Source organism: Nilaparvata lugens, chromosome 5, assembly GCF_014356525.2.
Source record: "Nilaparvata lugens isolate BPH chromosome 5, ASM1435652v1, whole genome shotgun sequence".
Classification (NCBI taxonomy): Eukaryota; Metazoa; Arthropoda; class Insecta; order Hemiptera; family Delphacidae; genus Nilaparvata; species Nilaparvata lugens.
In genome coordinates, this window is record NC_052508.1 from 66,279,882 (window position 1) to 66,297,053 (window position 17,172).

At 35.1% G+C, this 17,172-nt stretch overlaps 1 protein-coding gene across 1 annotated transcript in view; it reads right to left on the reverse strand.

The window, feature by feature from the left end:
• The window catches only part of LOC111055149 (DNA topoisomerase 2-binding protein 1-B), a 61,075-nt gene extending 48,559 nt beyond the window's left edge, over nucleotides 1-12,516 (reverse strand). Inside the window, exons 1-6 of the mRNA XM_039429585.1 lie at nucleotides 12,317-12,516; nucleotides 9,938-10,037; nucleotides 8,415-8,560; nucleotides 4,416-4,551; nucleotides 3,212-3,403; nucleotides 925-1,126 (exon numbers count right to left, since the gene is read on the reverse strand). Coding sequence (XP_039285519.1) covers nucleotides 925-1,126; nucleotides 3,212-3,403; nucleotides 4,416-4,551; nucleotides 8,415-8,560; nucleotides 9,938-10,027 — 766 coding nt within the window. The 5' untranslated portion in view covers nucleotides 10,028-10,037; nucleotides 12,317-12,516. The remainder of the gene's footprint in view (nucleotides 1-924; nucleotides 1,127-3,211; nucleotides 3,404-4,415; nucleotides 4,552-8,414; nucleotides 8,561-9,937; nucleotides 10,038-12,316) is intronic.
• Nucleotides 12,517-17,172: the final 4,656 nt, after the last annotated feature.

Consider the following 17,172-nt stretch of genomic DNA (forward strand, 5'->3'; position numbering starts at 1 on the left):
AAACAGAGATTCTTTATGAATGAGAGAGTTGCAACGTATCATCAACAATGGAACGGACATGATGAACGAATGTCAGCTGATAGGCTGTGTTGTGCTAAAAGGACATAACTCCAAAAAGCGCCTTTTCCGATGCAACACGTTGCTTTTGAGAAGATACAAAAGAGCATCTGTTGCTTGTAGAAAGATACATTTGCAAAAATGTTCAATGTTTTTGAACGGGTAGTATTGTAGTGTAGTAGCCCTCAGCCGATAGACAAAACTACAGAGCCCAGACTGTACAGAGATTGGGATTAATATGAATAATATAAATAAATTGTAATTGAGAGAGTGTAGTTCCTATGAAGAGACTAAGATATAGAACAAATATAAAACAGAACCCATTTTAATAGAAATAATACATTTTATTTCTCACAAAAAAATACAACTCAAAAGAAAAAAATCAGGATACTATTCAACAATTCAAAATGAAACAAAATAGGACAAGATTTCCCATGGTGTAGGTCGTTTATGTTCACTGTTAATTCAAGCCGATAGTCCTAATAGTATTTTTCGTAAAGCTATATGATAGTCTCTCATACTGTGCCATTCTCACACTACTACACTTCCAACAACACTCTAATAATAGTGTAGTCAACAGTAATCGGTTTGAGTTAACAAAATCGGCTTGAAATTTGGAACATAAACGATATCTTCTCATGCAATCTTTTCTCTATGGTATGAATGATTTCTTGAAGTCTGGTATGGGTATTCTTCAAATCAACTATTTTTATATGTCGACTAAACATATATTCATAGATAATTCGAGTTTTTGTAATTATCAACAATTATTAATAATATTACTTATTATCAATTAACGCGATTTAGTGAGTGTAAAAGAGAAGAAATCGTTGAGTAAAATAGAATTCAACTTTGATCACTACTTACCATTGCTATTGATGAGCCTTTTGATTTTCTCCTTGTCTGATTGCGGCATATTGGATACAGTCACAAATAAATCCAGGAAAACGGGACATTTGTATTTGTTGAACTGAGAGTTGGTAGCATGTACATTCCTTCTGATGCCCTCATTCCAAACGGCATCCACCCATTCAACAGTCATTATCGGAATGCCCTTTTCGATTGCTTTCTGCAATAAAACATTACAATATTGGCAAAATTAGACAAATAATGTTTTTTTTCTGAAGAATGATGAGCACCTGAGTTACTTGTTCATTCGTAATGTGATTAGAATTTCTGCCATTACAATATTGGAGAGGTTGAAAAAAAATCATATATATTGCTGAATTATCACCACATAAGTATTCAATTGTGCATTGGTAATAAGATTAGAAATGAAGCCATGATCAATTAAGCATTAAAATATTGGCAAAGTTGAAAACAAAAAATATTTGTTGTTGAATGATCAACAGATAAAGTATTCAATTGTGCATTGGTAATACGATAGAAATGAAGCCATGATCAATTGAGCATTAAAATATTGGCAAAGTTGAAAACAAAAAATATTTATTGCTGAATGATCAACAGATGAGTATTCAATTGTGCATTGGTAATACGATAGAAATGAACCCATGATCAATTAAACATTACAATATTGGCAAAGTTGAAAACAAAAAATATTTATTGTTGAATGATCAACAGATAAGTATTCAATAGGGCATTGGTAATACGAATAGAAATGAAGCCGTGGTCAATCAAGCATTACAATATTGGCAAAGTTTTAAACAAATTATGTTTTTTGCTGAATGATGACCACTCAAGTGCACACTTGTGCACTAATAGTTTGATTAGAAATTATGTCATGATCTAAAAGCCAAGTGCTTGGCGGGATTCGAACCCACTACTATTTAGACATACAGAAAAGATAGCACAAGTAGATATCCCATGGTATAGGTTGTTTATGTTCCAAATTTCGAGCCGATCTCTGTTAACTCAAGCCCCATTACTGTCTATTATTTTGGCTGTTTATTATTATTTTGTCTACTAATGTTTTGGCTGGGTGAGAGTGTGAGAATGGCATAGTATGAGAGACTACCAGCGTCACATAGCTTCACGGAGAATAACTACTATGGTGAGGTCCACGTTATAATGGCAGTGGAGAAAGATAGGAGAACAACGTTGCCAATCCTCTGTCTTGTCAATGCCTTCTATAGACGGTAGCTGATAAAGGTTTATTGATGTAATATTAACTGTTCATTCTCGTATAATAATCCCATTAAACTCGCAAGAAGAATATTTTCACTGATCCGACAACGGACTCTGATACTGATATGCGGGAATCCAGCATGAAGGTACATTTTCGTTACTGCAACAGTCTTTACGAGCCATTTACACTGAAGCACGCTGCACACGGGGACAATAGTAGCTTCCATCAGGATTCCACTAGCCGTCACGGAAACAAGGAATTAAAAATGCAATATACATTAATTGAGCCCCGGACATTTTGAATTCCGCGTTGCCGAGACAACTAGTGAAAGTTACTAATGTCCCTGTGTGCAGGCTGCTTTGAACAGATGTTTGGTGAATGGATATTGGTGGAAAGTGATGTAATGGAAAGCACTGGCCACCAGTAACTTGCTGTTACTGTGTTCCTCGTCGAAAATTCTATAATATAGTAACCAATACCTATATTAAGACCAAGCCATACAAAGCGTTTTTTAGGCGTTTTTAGAGTCGGCAGGGCAGGAAGCTCAGCGATCGGCTAACTATCAGCTTATTCCCAAACATCAACCCAATCAGCTGATAATTTATTTATTCAATTCAATCATTCAAAATTACAAAACTTACAGAAAAGTATCACAGGCTTACGCCCAAAACGGATCCAATTCTAATTTATGCAACAGTCCAAATGTAGCTAGGTTATTTGTTATTTCAAAATTCTTAAATTACACACTCAATTTACAATTAAAAACGCACAAAAAATCATTTTTAAATTAAAAAAAAAATACTTCTAAATTTAATTAAATTAATTACAAATAATTAAAAAATTCTAAACTTTGAAAAAACTATAAAATTTTGAAACCGAAATGACAAACACACTATTTAGAACTTATCACAGCTGTTATGATAACAATACTTTATGATATAAATAATGCTGTTATGATAATCAGCCAATAGAGGAGGAGCTTCCTGCCCTGCCGACTATAAAACGCTGTCTGAAAACGCCTGAAAAACGCTTCATATGGCTTGGCCCTTATTATTTATCCGCAAATACTTGAATTATGTGGCACTGACCATAAAGCATGAACTCCATAATGGTGTAGAGAGGCGCCTCCTTCATGCAGACTCCGAGCAGCTTGACAATGTTCTTGTGGTCGAAGCGCTTCATCGTCTCCGCCTCGCTGAAGAAGTCCAACTTGTCTTCGGTCGACGAACCTGGCTTCAACGCCTTCACTGCCACTGGCACCTAATCAACATATCACACGTATTAATGCGGGTGCAACTTACTTGTGCATCAAGGGACTCAATAGGTGTCGCTTCCCATCAATTCTCCCTAGTCGGCAAGAAAAATAATTACATTGATTCTTATGGCAATGTTCACATCCACAGAAGGTTAAAACACAGTGGTGAAGTGTATCAGAGAAGATAACTGGAAGTGTTCAGTACTTGTATGTAATAATTATTATGAATATTATTATTATTATTATATTATTATTATTATTATTATTATTATTATTATTATTAAATAAGATGAAACACTTTCTGTTAAATTATTTGAGTGAATTTGAATGATCTTCATAAATTCTTTCTTTTTTTATATATATATTTTTTTTTCTTGTGTATTATTGTTTGTGATAAGCAACAACTGAAATCCCATTGTTTTATCATTTTATTGCTACACAATACAATTAAATGAATTATTATCAATGTATCAATTTTTTTTTCTACTCAACTATTTTTCTTTTGATATGATTTGAATTGAAAATTATTATTTTGGGATCACTGATTGATTTATATCAATGTACTATTTCTATGGTTTTTTTTTTTTAATATAATGTAAAACTTGACTCCTCCAGTCAAAGAAGGTTTTGGAGAATTTATAATTCGTCTGGTTTATAATATTTGAAATTTTCCACTGAAAAGGAATCTTCTTATCTTTTGTCATTCTTGCTTTTTTTTATTATTCTTCATTTGTTTTGTTTGTTATATTTTCTATAATAAACTCCTTTCTTCTGGGGGTACCAGGACGAAGGAAAAGGAAAGGAAAGGATTATTATTATTATTATTATTATTATAATTATAAATAAAGCAAACTTCCAGAAACAATTATTTTGAACTACCTATTTCAAGAACGCCTTTTTCGAATAAATTATGAACGAAGACGTTGAGAATATAAACAATAGATTTTGAAACAGTTCAAGTTCTCTGGAAATACTGAACAAGCATTTTAAAAATATTGAAGTTTAAATTTTTTTAAATACCTTGATCTGTGGTGGAATGTTGGAGGCAGAAACAACCAAATCTCTCATCGCAGTAATGAACACAGGCGATTTATTTTGTGGCAACGGTTTTTTTTCTGCTAGGCAAATTTGAAGGCACTTTGGTCCACATACACTAGAACATGAGAACATTTTTTTCAAATTTAAAATTACGACACACAAACAAAATAAATTATTGTAATAACGTGTTATTGTAAATACTAGTAGTTCTGTGAACAGTAGACCTCACGCAGTATTCTCATCCACAAGTACCTGATTGAAACTATAGACCTTATGGAAATACAGCAATAGACTGGCTTCTCCACACATCTGTGTAATCACTTGTCAGCTGATTTATGATGAATAATTCTATAGTCTGATTTTTACTCTAATAGTGGCGTATGAAGGAGGCTCCTTTTTCCTTTTATATTATCCTTGAAATGCAAAACTTCCAAAAACCTTGTATATACGTCGACGCACAATTAAAAAAGGAACATACCTGTCAAATTTCATGAAAATCTATTAACGCGTTTCGCCGTAAATGCGCAACATATAGACATTCAAACATTTAAACATTAAGAGAGATGCCAAACCGTCGACTTGAATCTTAGACCTCACTTTGCTCGGTCAATTATTAGATACACCTGTTTCACCCTTCAAGTTATCTTTGCGTAGCGAAGAATCACCGAGATCTCTACACTAGCTAAGCTACCGAATAACTCACTAAATAGCGGCCCGGCCAGGCTAGACCACGGGCTGCAAAACGGTGGCCAAGGGGTAAAGGGGGAATGCCCAGAAGAAGATGCGCAGAAAAGAGTATCACGCCATAAGATCACGTGACAAGGTGAGAGGCAAGGAATGAAGAAGTTGATGATAATGAAAGGATGAAGTGATGATGTTAATAATGATAATTGCAGTAGCCGTCGAAACTGAAAAACAACTTCAAGACAACATACCTCAAGTCAATATTCCGTGCACTAGCTGGTCGGCTAGCAATCTCTCAGATGAGGATGATTATGATGAAGTTGCCCCCTGTGGGTTTATTTATTTAACAACAATGACAAAACAACTTAATCATAAATAGAAATAGAAATATATTTATTAGCCGATAAATACTTAAAATAGTACAGTGGGCCATGTCACATATAAACATCTCAATATAAAAAAATACAGGTTACAACATACCTATAAACATCAATCAATAATTATAACATAACAATTCTCGTAATTATATAAATATGTCAGTCAGCTTGGAAGAAATTATTTATAATATCACAAGGGAGATCAAAGAACTCTCCAACACTGTACAGTGGGTTCCCTAAAAGCATCCTTTTCACTTTGGTTTTAAAACGGATATGTAATTATAAAATAAAATGATTGGAAACAAAAAAACAGGATTTATAGTCCTTAATATTCCATTCCCGAATTTTGATTGCATATTAGTCCAAAAAAGAGGCTATGATTCTTCAGCAGTTTTAAACACATATACCTACTTATCCCAAAATAATCACAAAAGATTTTGAATTTAGAATGTTCTTATAGAAAATTAATTCAAACAATCCACTGTATATAGTATCAAGTCAAATAATAATTTATTTTATTTGGGTTTGGGGAGCTCTGAGTCGATCATCGTACTCAATAATTTGTTGAAAACCAGAATACACCCACAGCATCCCTGCTTGTCGTAGGAGGCGACTAAATGGGACCCCCTTTCCTTCTTCTCCTTTGCTTTGGAACTTTTCATTTCTAGAATGGCACTTTTTCCATTGACTTAGCTTTGTGCCATTCTTTATTTATTTTTCTATCTGTCGGCCTTCCTTGGCCATATTCTTACTTATTAGGCCAACCCAAGGTGTGATGTGGACCGTGCTGATGGGTGGTGCTTTTCCTGCTCATCGTAGGAGGCGACTAAAAGGGACCCCTTTCCATAAACCTTCTTCTCCTTCTTGATATGCTTTGGAACTTTTCATTTCTAGAATGGCACTTTTTCCATTGACTTAGCTTTGTGCCATTCTTCCTTTCTTTTCTATCTGTCGGCCTTCCTTGGTCATATTCTTACTTCTTCTTAGGCCAACCCCAGGTGTGATGTAGACCATGCTAATGGGTGAGGCTTTTATATGGTGTCTCTAACGGTGCCTGCAGGATACTGGGCGCCCTCCTGTAGTATTTAGCCTTGCCTGGACATGCGGGGCTCTGGCTGGGTTGACTCCAATTCCCTAGCTGTTAATGGGAACGACATAAACAGACCAAACCCCAAGGCAACTCTAGAAGTTGCCTCCAAACCAATCGGGATCTGCCACTACCTCCGCAAACAAAGCCGTAGTGCATTCGTGTGACGTCAGCACAGGTAGGGCTCCTACACCAATAAAAATTCGATGATTTCAGCTGATCTATATCAGCTAGTGTTTTGATTGTGTAGGAGCCCTACCTGTGCTGACGTCACACGAATGCACTAAGGCTTTGTTTACGGAGGTAGTGGATCTGCCCCATCAGGGCAGGTTCCTCAATCTGAAATGGGTGCTTCAGGAACACAAAAGTAAAAAACCAAGAGACCAGAGATGGGTGAAACTGCAGGCACAATTGTGGATCCAGAGGCTGAGTCATGGGTAGCCGGGCGACCTAGAGGCAATTTGTCGACCCTTTCCTCAGCGGAAGGACCTACAAAGAAAGCCAGGGGTGGAACTCAAGTAGGTCACCAGGACCAATCAGTCTGAAGAGACTGCCAAGCATATCACACTGGATTGCGAGAGACAAGGGGCAAGGAGAATGGCTCTGTTTGTCTGCAAGCAACCAGGTGATGAATGGGATGTTAGTAAAGGGGAAAACTCCTAGTTCTTGTAAAGGACACAGGTATTGGTTTGACTAACTAACGTAGTTGGGAACACAATAAGCTTCGGATGACGTGTGGGGTTCTTTGAACCTTTGGATCCTTGAATCCGTCCCTTCAACCACTGACCTATGGGACAATTCTCCTGCCGTCACAAATTCACTTTGTGACAATATATTACAATAGTATGTTTAATTATTATTAAACTAAAATCCCAATTAAATGCTGTAAATCACCCCGAAGACTTCTGCTACTGCAAATATTGACAACAGGGTAAACAGCTAGCCACTACCATCTATAGAGATAGCTGATACTGGTTCTCCTGATAACAACTGTTCATTCTTGTTTAAAATAATCTGTTATATTTTATTCGTGAAGAAAAAATATTTTTCAAGTATTTAATAATAAATTTTCATAAATGAGATTGATTATTTTGTTAATTAATCATATTTATACATTGTTGAAAAATGTTCTACGTTGCAGAGGTAGAGAAGGATAGGCTATCCGAATGATAGACAAGGATAGCAACACCAATTTTAATCATATACTGCCATTATAACGAGGACCTCACTATAACAGACAGACAAACTATAAGCCGCAAACTCATTTCTCAGTGGTTCGCTACCCACCTAGAATTGTAGGTCACACTCATTACCCACGCACAAGCCACCGGCATATGTGGGCATCAACTTCAACAAAAATATAGTTCTCTAACTGAAGACAACAAAGCTTCTCAATCAATGCCATAAATCTCAGCTCCTTTGGAATTCATAAGTTTCGAAAATTTAGCATGTTGAGTGATAAATTATCAAGGCACAGAGAACACTAAATCGTTTAGGTTATCAATTAATTTCGAAAGTGTACAATATATAATATTATATGGACATTGTGTACGAGGGTACATTGTGTATTGAACCAGAAGTGTTAAGAGATTAACAAGAATGGGAAGAAATTATTACACTATTACTATTTTTACACCAGAGTACTTCAATTTGTAGGTTCAAATAGCAGAGATCATGAACTTGGACTTATAACTATCTTTACTAACCACAGAGCAAGAACATCTTGCTAAAATGTAAAAATGTAAAGTAAACTAGTTGGTGAAGTAAAATTTTTTAGTAAATGTAATCATACAGCGGTGAAAAAAATATAATTTTATTGAATGTACTTACTAGCATTTTTGTCTCTTCAAGTATTCAAATAGATGTCCTTCAAATTTTTCGACAATAATAGACTTATTCGTTTTCTCCTCCCTCAATAACTCTTTCACAGCAGCTTCAGTTACGAATTTCGGTTTCAATCCTGCCTCTTTGCAGTCCTGGAAACAAGAAAATTGTCTCAAATCTCATTTAAACACACTACATGCTGCTTTCCCTGTTGCATCTATGTACTCAGTGTTGTGTACTGTATTTTGTGTTATGCATCATATAGGCTACACTGAATTTTTATAGTGTTATGGATGAGGCATTTAGAGTGGCGGCAGAGGCGAAGGGCTTCTAGATTCTTCAAGTGAGTTCAAGTCTTGGTGCAGGGAGCCGTCGACCAATGACAAGCGTGTTCCGGAATCTTCTGGCGATTTCCATGCGCTGCGATTGGTCGGTCGTTTTAGCCCCACCTATAGATTATTCTCGAGACTTTTGTTCCCTATATAAAATGACGCGTGTTTCACTCAGTAACAATTGAGAAGCTAGAGTCGAGCGTTCGCTGCTTCTAATCGTGACAGAGACGTGATAAAGTGATAGAAGACTATACTAGTTAGTGACTTAACGTACGCTAGTGGTATTTCAGTTTAATTTCAAGATAGTTTATCAGTTTATAGTTGTGTCTAGTTTTACTCCCGTGTGTTATAGTTTTATAAGTAATGAAGCTAATTAGTATTTAAATCACCTCAAGTGTTTTATTAGTGTAGAAACCCGCAACAGTATTATATCACAAGCTTATACATATTGTAATATGTTCTGGCAAATACAGAATTTTTTTTCTAATTTTACATAGAATCAGTAACAAAGGAAGCATTATGTTTCTATGGGAATTGTTAATTATTTACATCATCAAAACATAGCTTTACACAAAGCATGCATTCTTTATTGGACACATCTCGTCTATGAGTTACATTGGATCTTCCTGAATAAAATTTAAAAGTTTTTAATGTAGCAGTACAATTCTTAATACTCCTTCCAAAAATGTTTAATATAAATATTTGAAAAATGTTTAAAATAGAAGTATTAGTAGCTTATATGCCGCATCCACACTCTTGCCCAATGCGTACAAATGAGGACGAGCGCGAGAGTGCGGATGGCTGCTTTGCCAGCGCTAGCCCTCACTGCCCTTCGTTTGCCATTGCTCCGATATTTGTCGAGCGGAGACCAGCTAAGCAAAGGCGAGTGGCCAGCCGAGCATCCACAAATGGCCACATTGCAGCGTGGATGACAACGCGGCCAAGCAAAAGCCACTTGGCCAGCAACTTGGCAGGAGTGTGGACGAAGCATCAGGATATATATTTGAGTTACCTTGAATAGTATATTGCCGCATTCACACTCTCGCCAAGTGCGTAGAGATGATGACGAGAGCAAGAGTGTGGATGGCTCGCACCCATTCGTTTTCGCGAGCAAAGGCCAGCATCGCTTGGCCAGCAACTTGGCGAGTGTGTGGACTAGGCATAACAATAAGCTTTTGATTTGGAAAATTGACTTACTTGAAATGTTTTTTTCATTTCATCGCTGATGTCCTTGTCATTCTCACTGGTTACGAGGAAGTGAATGCTCATATCTTTTACCGAGAGCATGTTTCTGGATCTGAAAATATGATAAATTGTTAATATATAGCTCTTGAATATCTCTTAATATCTAGTTCTCTTTTATATAGCCCTATCCTAACTTAATATGATTTCTTATAAAATAGAATGGTTCAATATACAACTTATAATTTTACGATTTATTTTCACGGAGAACTCCATGGTTTTTCAATTGAATTAACGATTATCATTCTCTCTGTTTTTTTCTAAGACATGACAACTTTTGGTTAATTATGCCATTCTCAAAATGTCCAAAAAAATATTGATTTGTAATCATAATATAATGAATCAATATTACCGTAACATCAAAAATTAATAGCCTCACGCTTTTGCCACAAGTTTTACACACCTTAAAGGTGAAATTCTTTAGAGACGTCTCGAGACGCCTGCTTATAGCCGCGCATCTAATTTAATTCAAACCCATAACATACGAACAACGATTTTAAGGTAGACAGTAAATTATCTTGGCAGCATCACATTGAGAAGTTAAGTTAAAAGCTATTATCGGCAGCTCAAGTAATTCAAAGAATATTCTATATATCGGGTAGAAAGGCAGCATTCATGGCGTATCATGCTTTATTCACCTCCCATATATTGTTCTCAAGGTTCATGCAAGTTATGAGAAGGGAGGCCTTGCTGAACTCACACTGTTTGACCTTAGCAAGGCATTTGACACCCTGGACCATGCTACTCTTTTGGCCAAGCTTGCTTCCTATGGAATTGGTGACAGCCCTCTGGTGCTTCTCCGTTCCTACCAGGAGGGACGTGAGCAGATAGTGCTAGCGAATGGTGTAAGGTCTCAAGTTAGATCAGTGAGCTGTGGGGTCTCCCAGGGCTCTGTGCTGGGGCCTCTCCTGTTTCTCATTATGATTAATGATGTTTCCCTTTTCAGAGACAGGACTGTGGTGTGTTATGCTGTGACACCTGAATGCTGGATATCAGTGGTGAGATGGCTGACCTGGGCAGAATGATGTGTGCATCTGGGGAGGGCTCTTGTGGACTAGTTTTGGGCAAATCTTTTCCTTCTCAATGGCGAGAAGACTCAAAAAATTGTGTTTGGCCTCAGGAATGGAGTGCTATATGATTTCCTTCCAGTGAGGCTCCTTGGTTTCTTTCTGGACCGTAAGCTTTCCTGGGGTGGGCACATTCAGGTGGTCTGCGGCAGGTTGAGCAGGGTGCTCTAATCGCTCAGGAGCCTGAGAAGACGTAAACCAGTGGCCCACCTCCGCATGTGTTACTTTGTCTTCTTTCAAAGTGTGATGGCATATGGTATCACCTTGTGGGGTGGTGCCTCTGAGGTAAAAGATATACAGCTGGTGCAGAAGAAGGCCATCCGGATTCTTTGTGGGGCCGAATTTTTAGCACATTGAAGACCTCTCTTTGTGAGTGAGAAGATTCTCACTGTTTTCAATCTTCTCATTCACAGGTCAGCTATAAAGGCCTTCCACTGTGTCTATACTTTGCCTACCAGGGGTGATGTGCATGAGATATGGTATCGTAGCATGGGGCTTAGCATCAAAGATAAATCTCGACAAGACACTCATCATCCAAAAGAAGACTCTGAGAAAAAGTCTGGGAGTAAGCATGTTGGAACACTGTAAGCCACTCTTCAAAGAATTTGAACAAGTGACAGTAATCTCACAAGTAATCCTCAAGTCTAAGATTTTGGCATGGAGAGGAAAACCCACATTGAAGGGTGACAAGCATATCTACAACAAATAAAAAAATACAAGGAGTCCCGAGCACCCAGCACATGCCGATGCATACTTCTCGAACCTGCTGCCGTCAAAGCTTGAGGCACTTGAAGACAATAGTTTGTTTGCTGCTACACTAAAATAATACTTGACAGCGCGGTCCTATTATAAAGTGTTGGGAGTATGTGGAGAAACATACTTTCAGACTTGTGACAGGAGACTGCCGACTCACAAACTCCTACTAAAAGGAGAAATATGAAGATTCCCTGGTCACAGACTATGGAGAAAACAAAACATGTAAGTAAGTTCATTTGTCGCCATAACGTTTATAAAACATCTAAAGTGTCATCGAATCTAATGTATTTTTAGGTTATTTTTTGCACTAGCCGTGACGGTTGTAATGACGCTGCGTTTCGACTCGACATGTCTCTAAATGCACTTCAAGATATACAGATTACGTATTATTAAAAATTAACTTATATTTTTTAATGTCTATTCTAACTATGGAAATGAATAAAACTTGTAGGTATTAAAAAATATGGTGGAGATTTTTGAATTTAACGGATAGTTTAAATACAGTACTTACACTATTCAGAAGACTAAAAAGATGAACTAAGTACAGTAAGGAAAAAACACTTGGAAGCCGGCACAAACTGAATAATCAAATTTTAAAATTTAATTCTATTGATTGCAATTTATTGCAATGTAATTAATTTTTAAAAAGAATTGAAAAATAGAAAACACGAAGAGCGCCGACATCACAAAACTGTTTCAGTCAGTTTGCAACAAGTGCCATCTAGATCACAATCATTTGCTGTCTGCTCTATCACTCTGTTGGAGGAATGGAAAGTTGTGCTGGCACTGAAGTTTAGATATCTAATGAGAAATGCAGTTGCTTGAATCATCCCGTTGTCCAAATATCACACTTCATCGAAAGCAAAGACAGCTACCGGTATAGTGAGGTCTACGTTATAATGGTAAGGGGAAAAGTTAGGAGAATAACGTTGCCGATCCTCTGTCTTTTCAGTGCCTTCTATGGAGGGTAACTGCTACCGGTTTTTTAATATAATATTAACTGTTCATTCTTGTTCAAAATAATCAATTATATTTTATCAAGCAATACATTATATTTTTCAACAATCAATATTGAATATTTTGCTAATTAATTATATTTCCACATTGTTAAGGAACGATCTGGCAACAGAGCAAAGTGGGTAAGATATAGCGCTATTCATTTTGTTGAATGATGGACAAGGATAGCTATACAATTATTGCTAATCAAATCCTGCCATTATAACGTGGACCTCACGAGGTCCTCACCATATTAGCAATATAAGTGAGGACATCGCTACAGGTAAGAGTATTATAAATTATGTATTCTTTAATAATTATAAATTAATTAAAAGAATTAGCTCCGTATTTCATGGGAGCTATTTGATTTGTTAGTTGGATAATGATTATGTATCATGATAATACATTTTAGAATATATAATAATATACTACGGTAGGCCTATGGGGCTACAGTAGGTACTCCTCAACAATTGAGGAGAACCACCATACTGCCAATTCATCAAGTTTATTATAATCAATTAATATAAAATTATAAATCAATTACAAAATATTAATCAATTTTACCCAATCAAATGTGTGCAGCATTTATAAACTTTTTTGACAACGTTTTTATAAACTTTTCCTTTAAAATTTAACGTTAAATTTAATGTTCTGAATAGTGCATCTTTTTTGTAATATATTAATACGGTAACTCAAGATATTATGGACTTATCATTGGTTGCAATGGACTCCAAATTGAATTTATCATAAGCATAAGGCTTGTCCACCTTAGAACACACATAATGTTATCAAAAATCATTTGGCCAATGGTTACTGAAAATTACAATATTCTGGTATATTCCATGAAATGTACTGAGTTGTGCACATTTTAAAAAAATATCACAATACTGATAAGCAATGAAGATGAAGACTTGTCTTAAAAAAGATGACACCAAAAAAATTGCCACCAAATAATGGTTACCTACTGAGATATTCCATTAAATTTACTGATTTATGTTCATATATGGATAGGGTAGGTCGTTTATAGAAAATTGTATATCAGTAGTTACTATGCTGGTAGATACCCAATAATATGGTTTAATATGTGAATGTATAAAAATATTAAGCCACATTCTTTCTATATAATTTTACAGTACATCTTATTACATTTTAATAGATGCCAATTTTTATTGAAATCCATTAAATGATGGGCAAGTTACAACTAGCATAAAATTAAATATTGAATCAGTTCATCTATTTTTTTTTTCATTGAATACACTAGAACCCTTCTTTTTACCATTTTTTTTTCTCAAAGACTCAAAATGACCGAAGTGTCTAGGAAGAAAACAGATAGGAGGTTACTCAAATTTAATTCTATTTACAGGGTTCAGCACAGAGAAGAAGTCTGTGGTTCTACTCTATTCAATTAAAAAATAATAGTATCTCTTTGAAAATAAATAAGGAACAATAATCTAGATTATAATCAGTTGGAAAAACAATAAATAATTCAAGTTACTATATGAGAATATTTTCTTTATTACATACGAAATTATTTTTCATCAATTTAGTCAAACAATATTGTGCAAAGTATGCAAATGCATCTTGACTATCTTACAGCACTAACACAAATCAGAGAAATATATCATATTTTTTTATTTTCGTGAGAAAATACGCATTATGAAGAGAAGCTAATTAGAGATTAATTATCATTTTCAAAAAACAATTTACAAGCTTCATTGTAGTAAGCTAGGCCAATAGAGAACTGTTATAACTTAATGGTAACATTTTTCATTTTGTTAATCAATAAATTAATACAATGAAATATTATTACTGGTAATGATCACAATTAAGATGTTGGAACAATGTTCAACTAAATTACAATCTCAATATTCATTGAAAGTCTGGAATAAATAATAATATTAGTGTTTTTTTTTAGAATATTGTAACTATAACAAGATAATTTCCAAGTTTATAACATTTTTTCATTCAAATGTATACATCAATAATAATTTATACTTGTAATTAATACGGTTCAAAGAATTTAAGTAGTTATAAGAAGATTACCACCTATTTGGAAAAGAATTGAATTGAATTTATTGTTTCACTAAAAAATTCAGATTCATAAAACATCAGTAAATTTACTAATTTAAAGAAGATTATGTTTAAACTATTTCACAAAATAATTGAAACTCTACTCACATGGACCTGTTGGTCTGCTCGTGAGTAATAGTAAGAAAAATGTTGAATGTATCATAATATCAAGAATACAGTTCAATAAGGGGAATTTACTGTCAAACAAAATACAATGATTTTTAATCAAAGCATTTGTGCAAGTCAGTCTATATTCAATATTGTGCTTTTGACAAAGTATGGTACCACTCAGTTCTTTTTAAGGACGTAAGCATATAAGACTTTGGAACCGGTCTTTACTTGACGTCAAGTTCGAGTAAAACTTAGATTACAGTAAACTATAGATTAGAGCCAAGCGACAAGTTCAACCTACAGTTACTTTATAACGATACTATGTGCCGGTTGCACAAAAGCCGGTTAAATTTTAATCGTGATTAGTTTCACGAGAACCAATCAGAGAAGGCTTTGCACGAGAACCAATCAAAGAAGCCTTTTTTCGAGAAAGCCTTCCCTGATTGGTTCTCGTGAAATTAATCACGATTAAAATTTATCCGGCTTTTGTGCAACCGGGCCTATATATAACTCTTTATACAGTAATATTGTAGTCCAACCCTGCCAATATGGCAAGATGCTTTATACAGAATGTTTATAAACGAATACCAGGGTTGTAACTCTTTGTAATACTGTATGTTACATTAGACTCATATGCACATATGCACCATCCCGGTATAAACTTTATTCTTTATCGATTCATACAATAAGTACACCATTTAAATGATAGGGAGAGAAAAATAAGATGACCTTGTGCTATTCCTCTGCCAAATTTAAATAAGATTACACTTAGTCCGAAATAGGTTCTCTTGTTGTTCACTACACAAAATTTTCAGTCCTTAATATTATTCTCATAAAGTAGATTTTTAAATTTAGATGCTTCGAAACCAAACATAAAAGAAATATTCAACAATATATTATCACTAAAAATACGAAATAGATCAGCTGTTGGTTTAAACCCGGAATGGGTTGAACATCATAACAAATGTGATGTTCATTTAATCGTAGATCAGCGTTTTAACATAGATGGTGCATATGGCCCTAAGTCACGTTAACACCATCCCGGTTTGAGCGGAGAACTATCAGCTGTAGGTTTAAACCCGGAATGAAACACATCATAATAAATTCAACCAAACCTATATTATGTAGTCGTAGATGGTGCAGCCCTTACATTGAAACACAATAAACGTCAGCAAGTACCCTGTTAGTTTAGAGCAACATAACCAGTTTCAACTCTTCAAAAACCATACATTAAAATGGATCTTGAAGAGTTGAAACTAGTTATGCTGTCATAAAATAAAAGGGTAGGCCTACTTGATATATTCTATTGCGTTTCAATAATTTCATTATATCTAAAAAATTGAATAGTCTTTACATTTTTTATTATATAAGTCAAGTGGGAGAGCAACTCAGTTTTGATTGTTAACACTATTGTAATATTCCCACCACAATGACAGGGCTTGCTATGCATGGCCTCCACGACCACGTACCTCCTCACCTAACGCCATGAAATTTTTACGTTTGTGACTTCATTAACACACCGGATAGATGCCACAATTACTGAATACATAATTATAAATGCTAAGGAAACTGAAGTTTAAATTGTTTAAATGTATAGTTTTTTCAATTTAAATCCGTAAGTTTAATAAAACAATTTTTTTTCAAACCCTCCATATTCATTTATAAACAACGTGTATTTTTGACTACAATCAGGACGGTTCAGCTCAAAGCATAATATATGCTTCGACGGTTCAATAGGCTGTATGCTTATTCTTATCCTTAATAGCTTTATGAGATAAACTATTTATACAATCAGAATACGAATTTGTAATGTGAAAATAGTTTAGTTGTAGGCTTAACATAGAGTACAGCAATTTCATTATTTTACTATTATTATTGAAATGTATAATAATAATAACATTAGATAGACCGCCTAATACTGTGTAATTGCAAGAAATGTAACTTGTTCTGTTAGGAGAGATTTGAGCTATGTTAAGTTGCCGTTCTAAACTTTAATCTAAGCAATAGTAATTTACTACGACGTAAATTAGTATGTACTAGTGTAATCCACTATAGCTCTTAGGTCCGAACAAGAACGATCAGGGTAGACATAAAAATTTAAGCTTGCTGGCGTTCTTCTATATCCATATCAATTACTCCAAATGCTTCTATAACTGCAAAGCTGTTTAGTGGCATCGAACCTCACCGCGA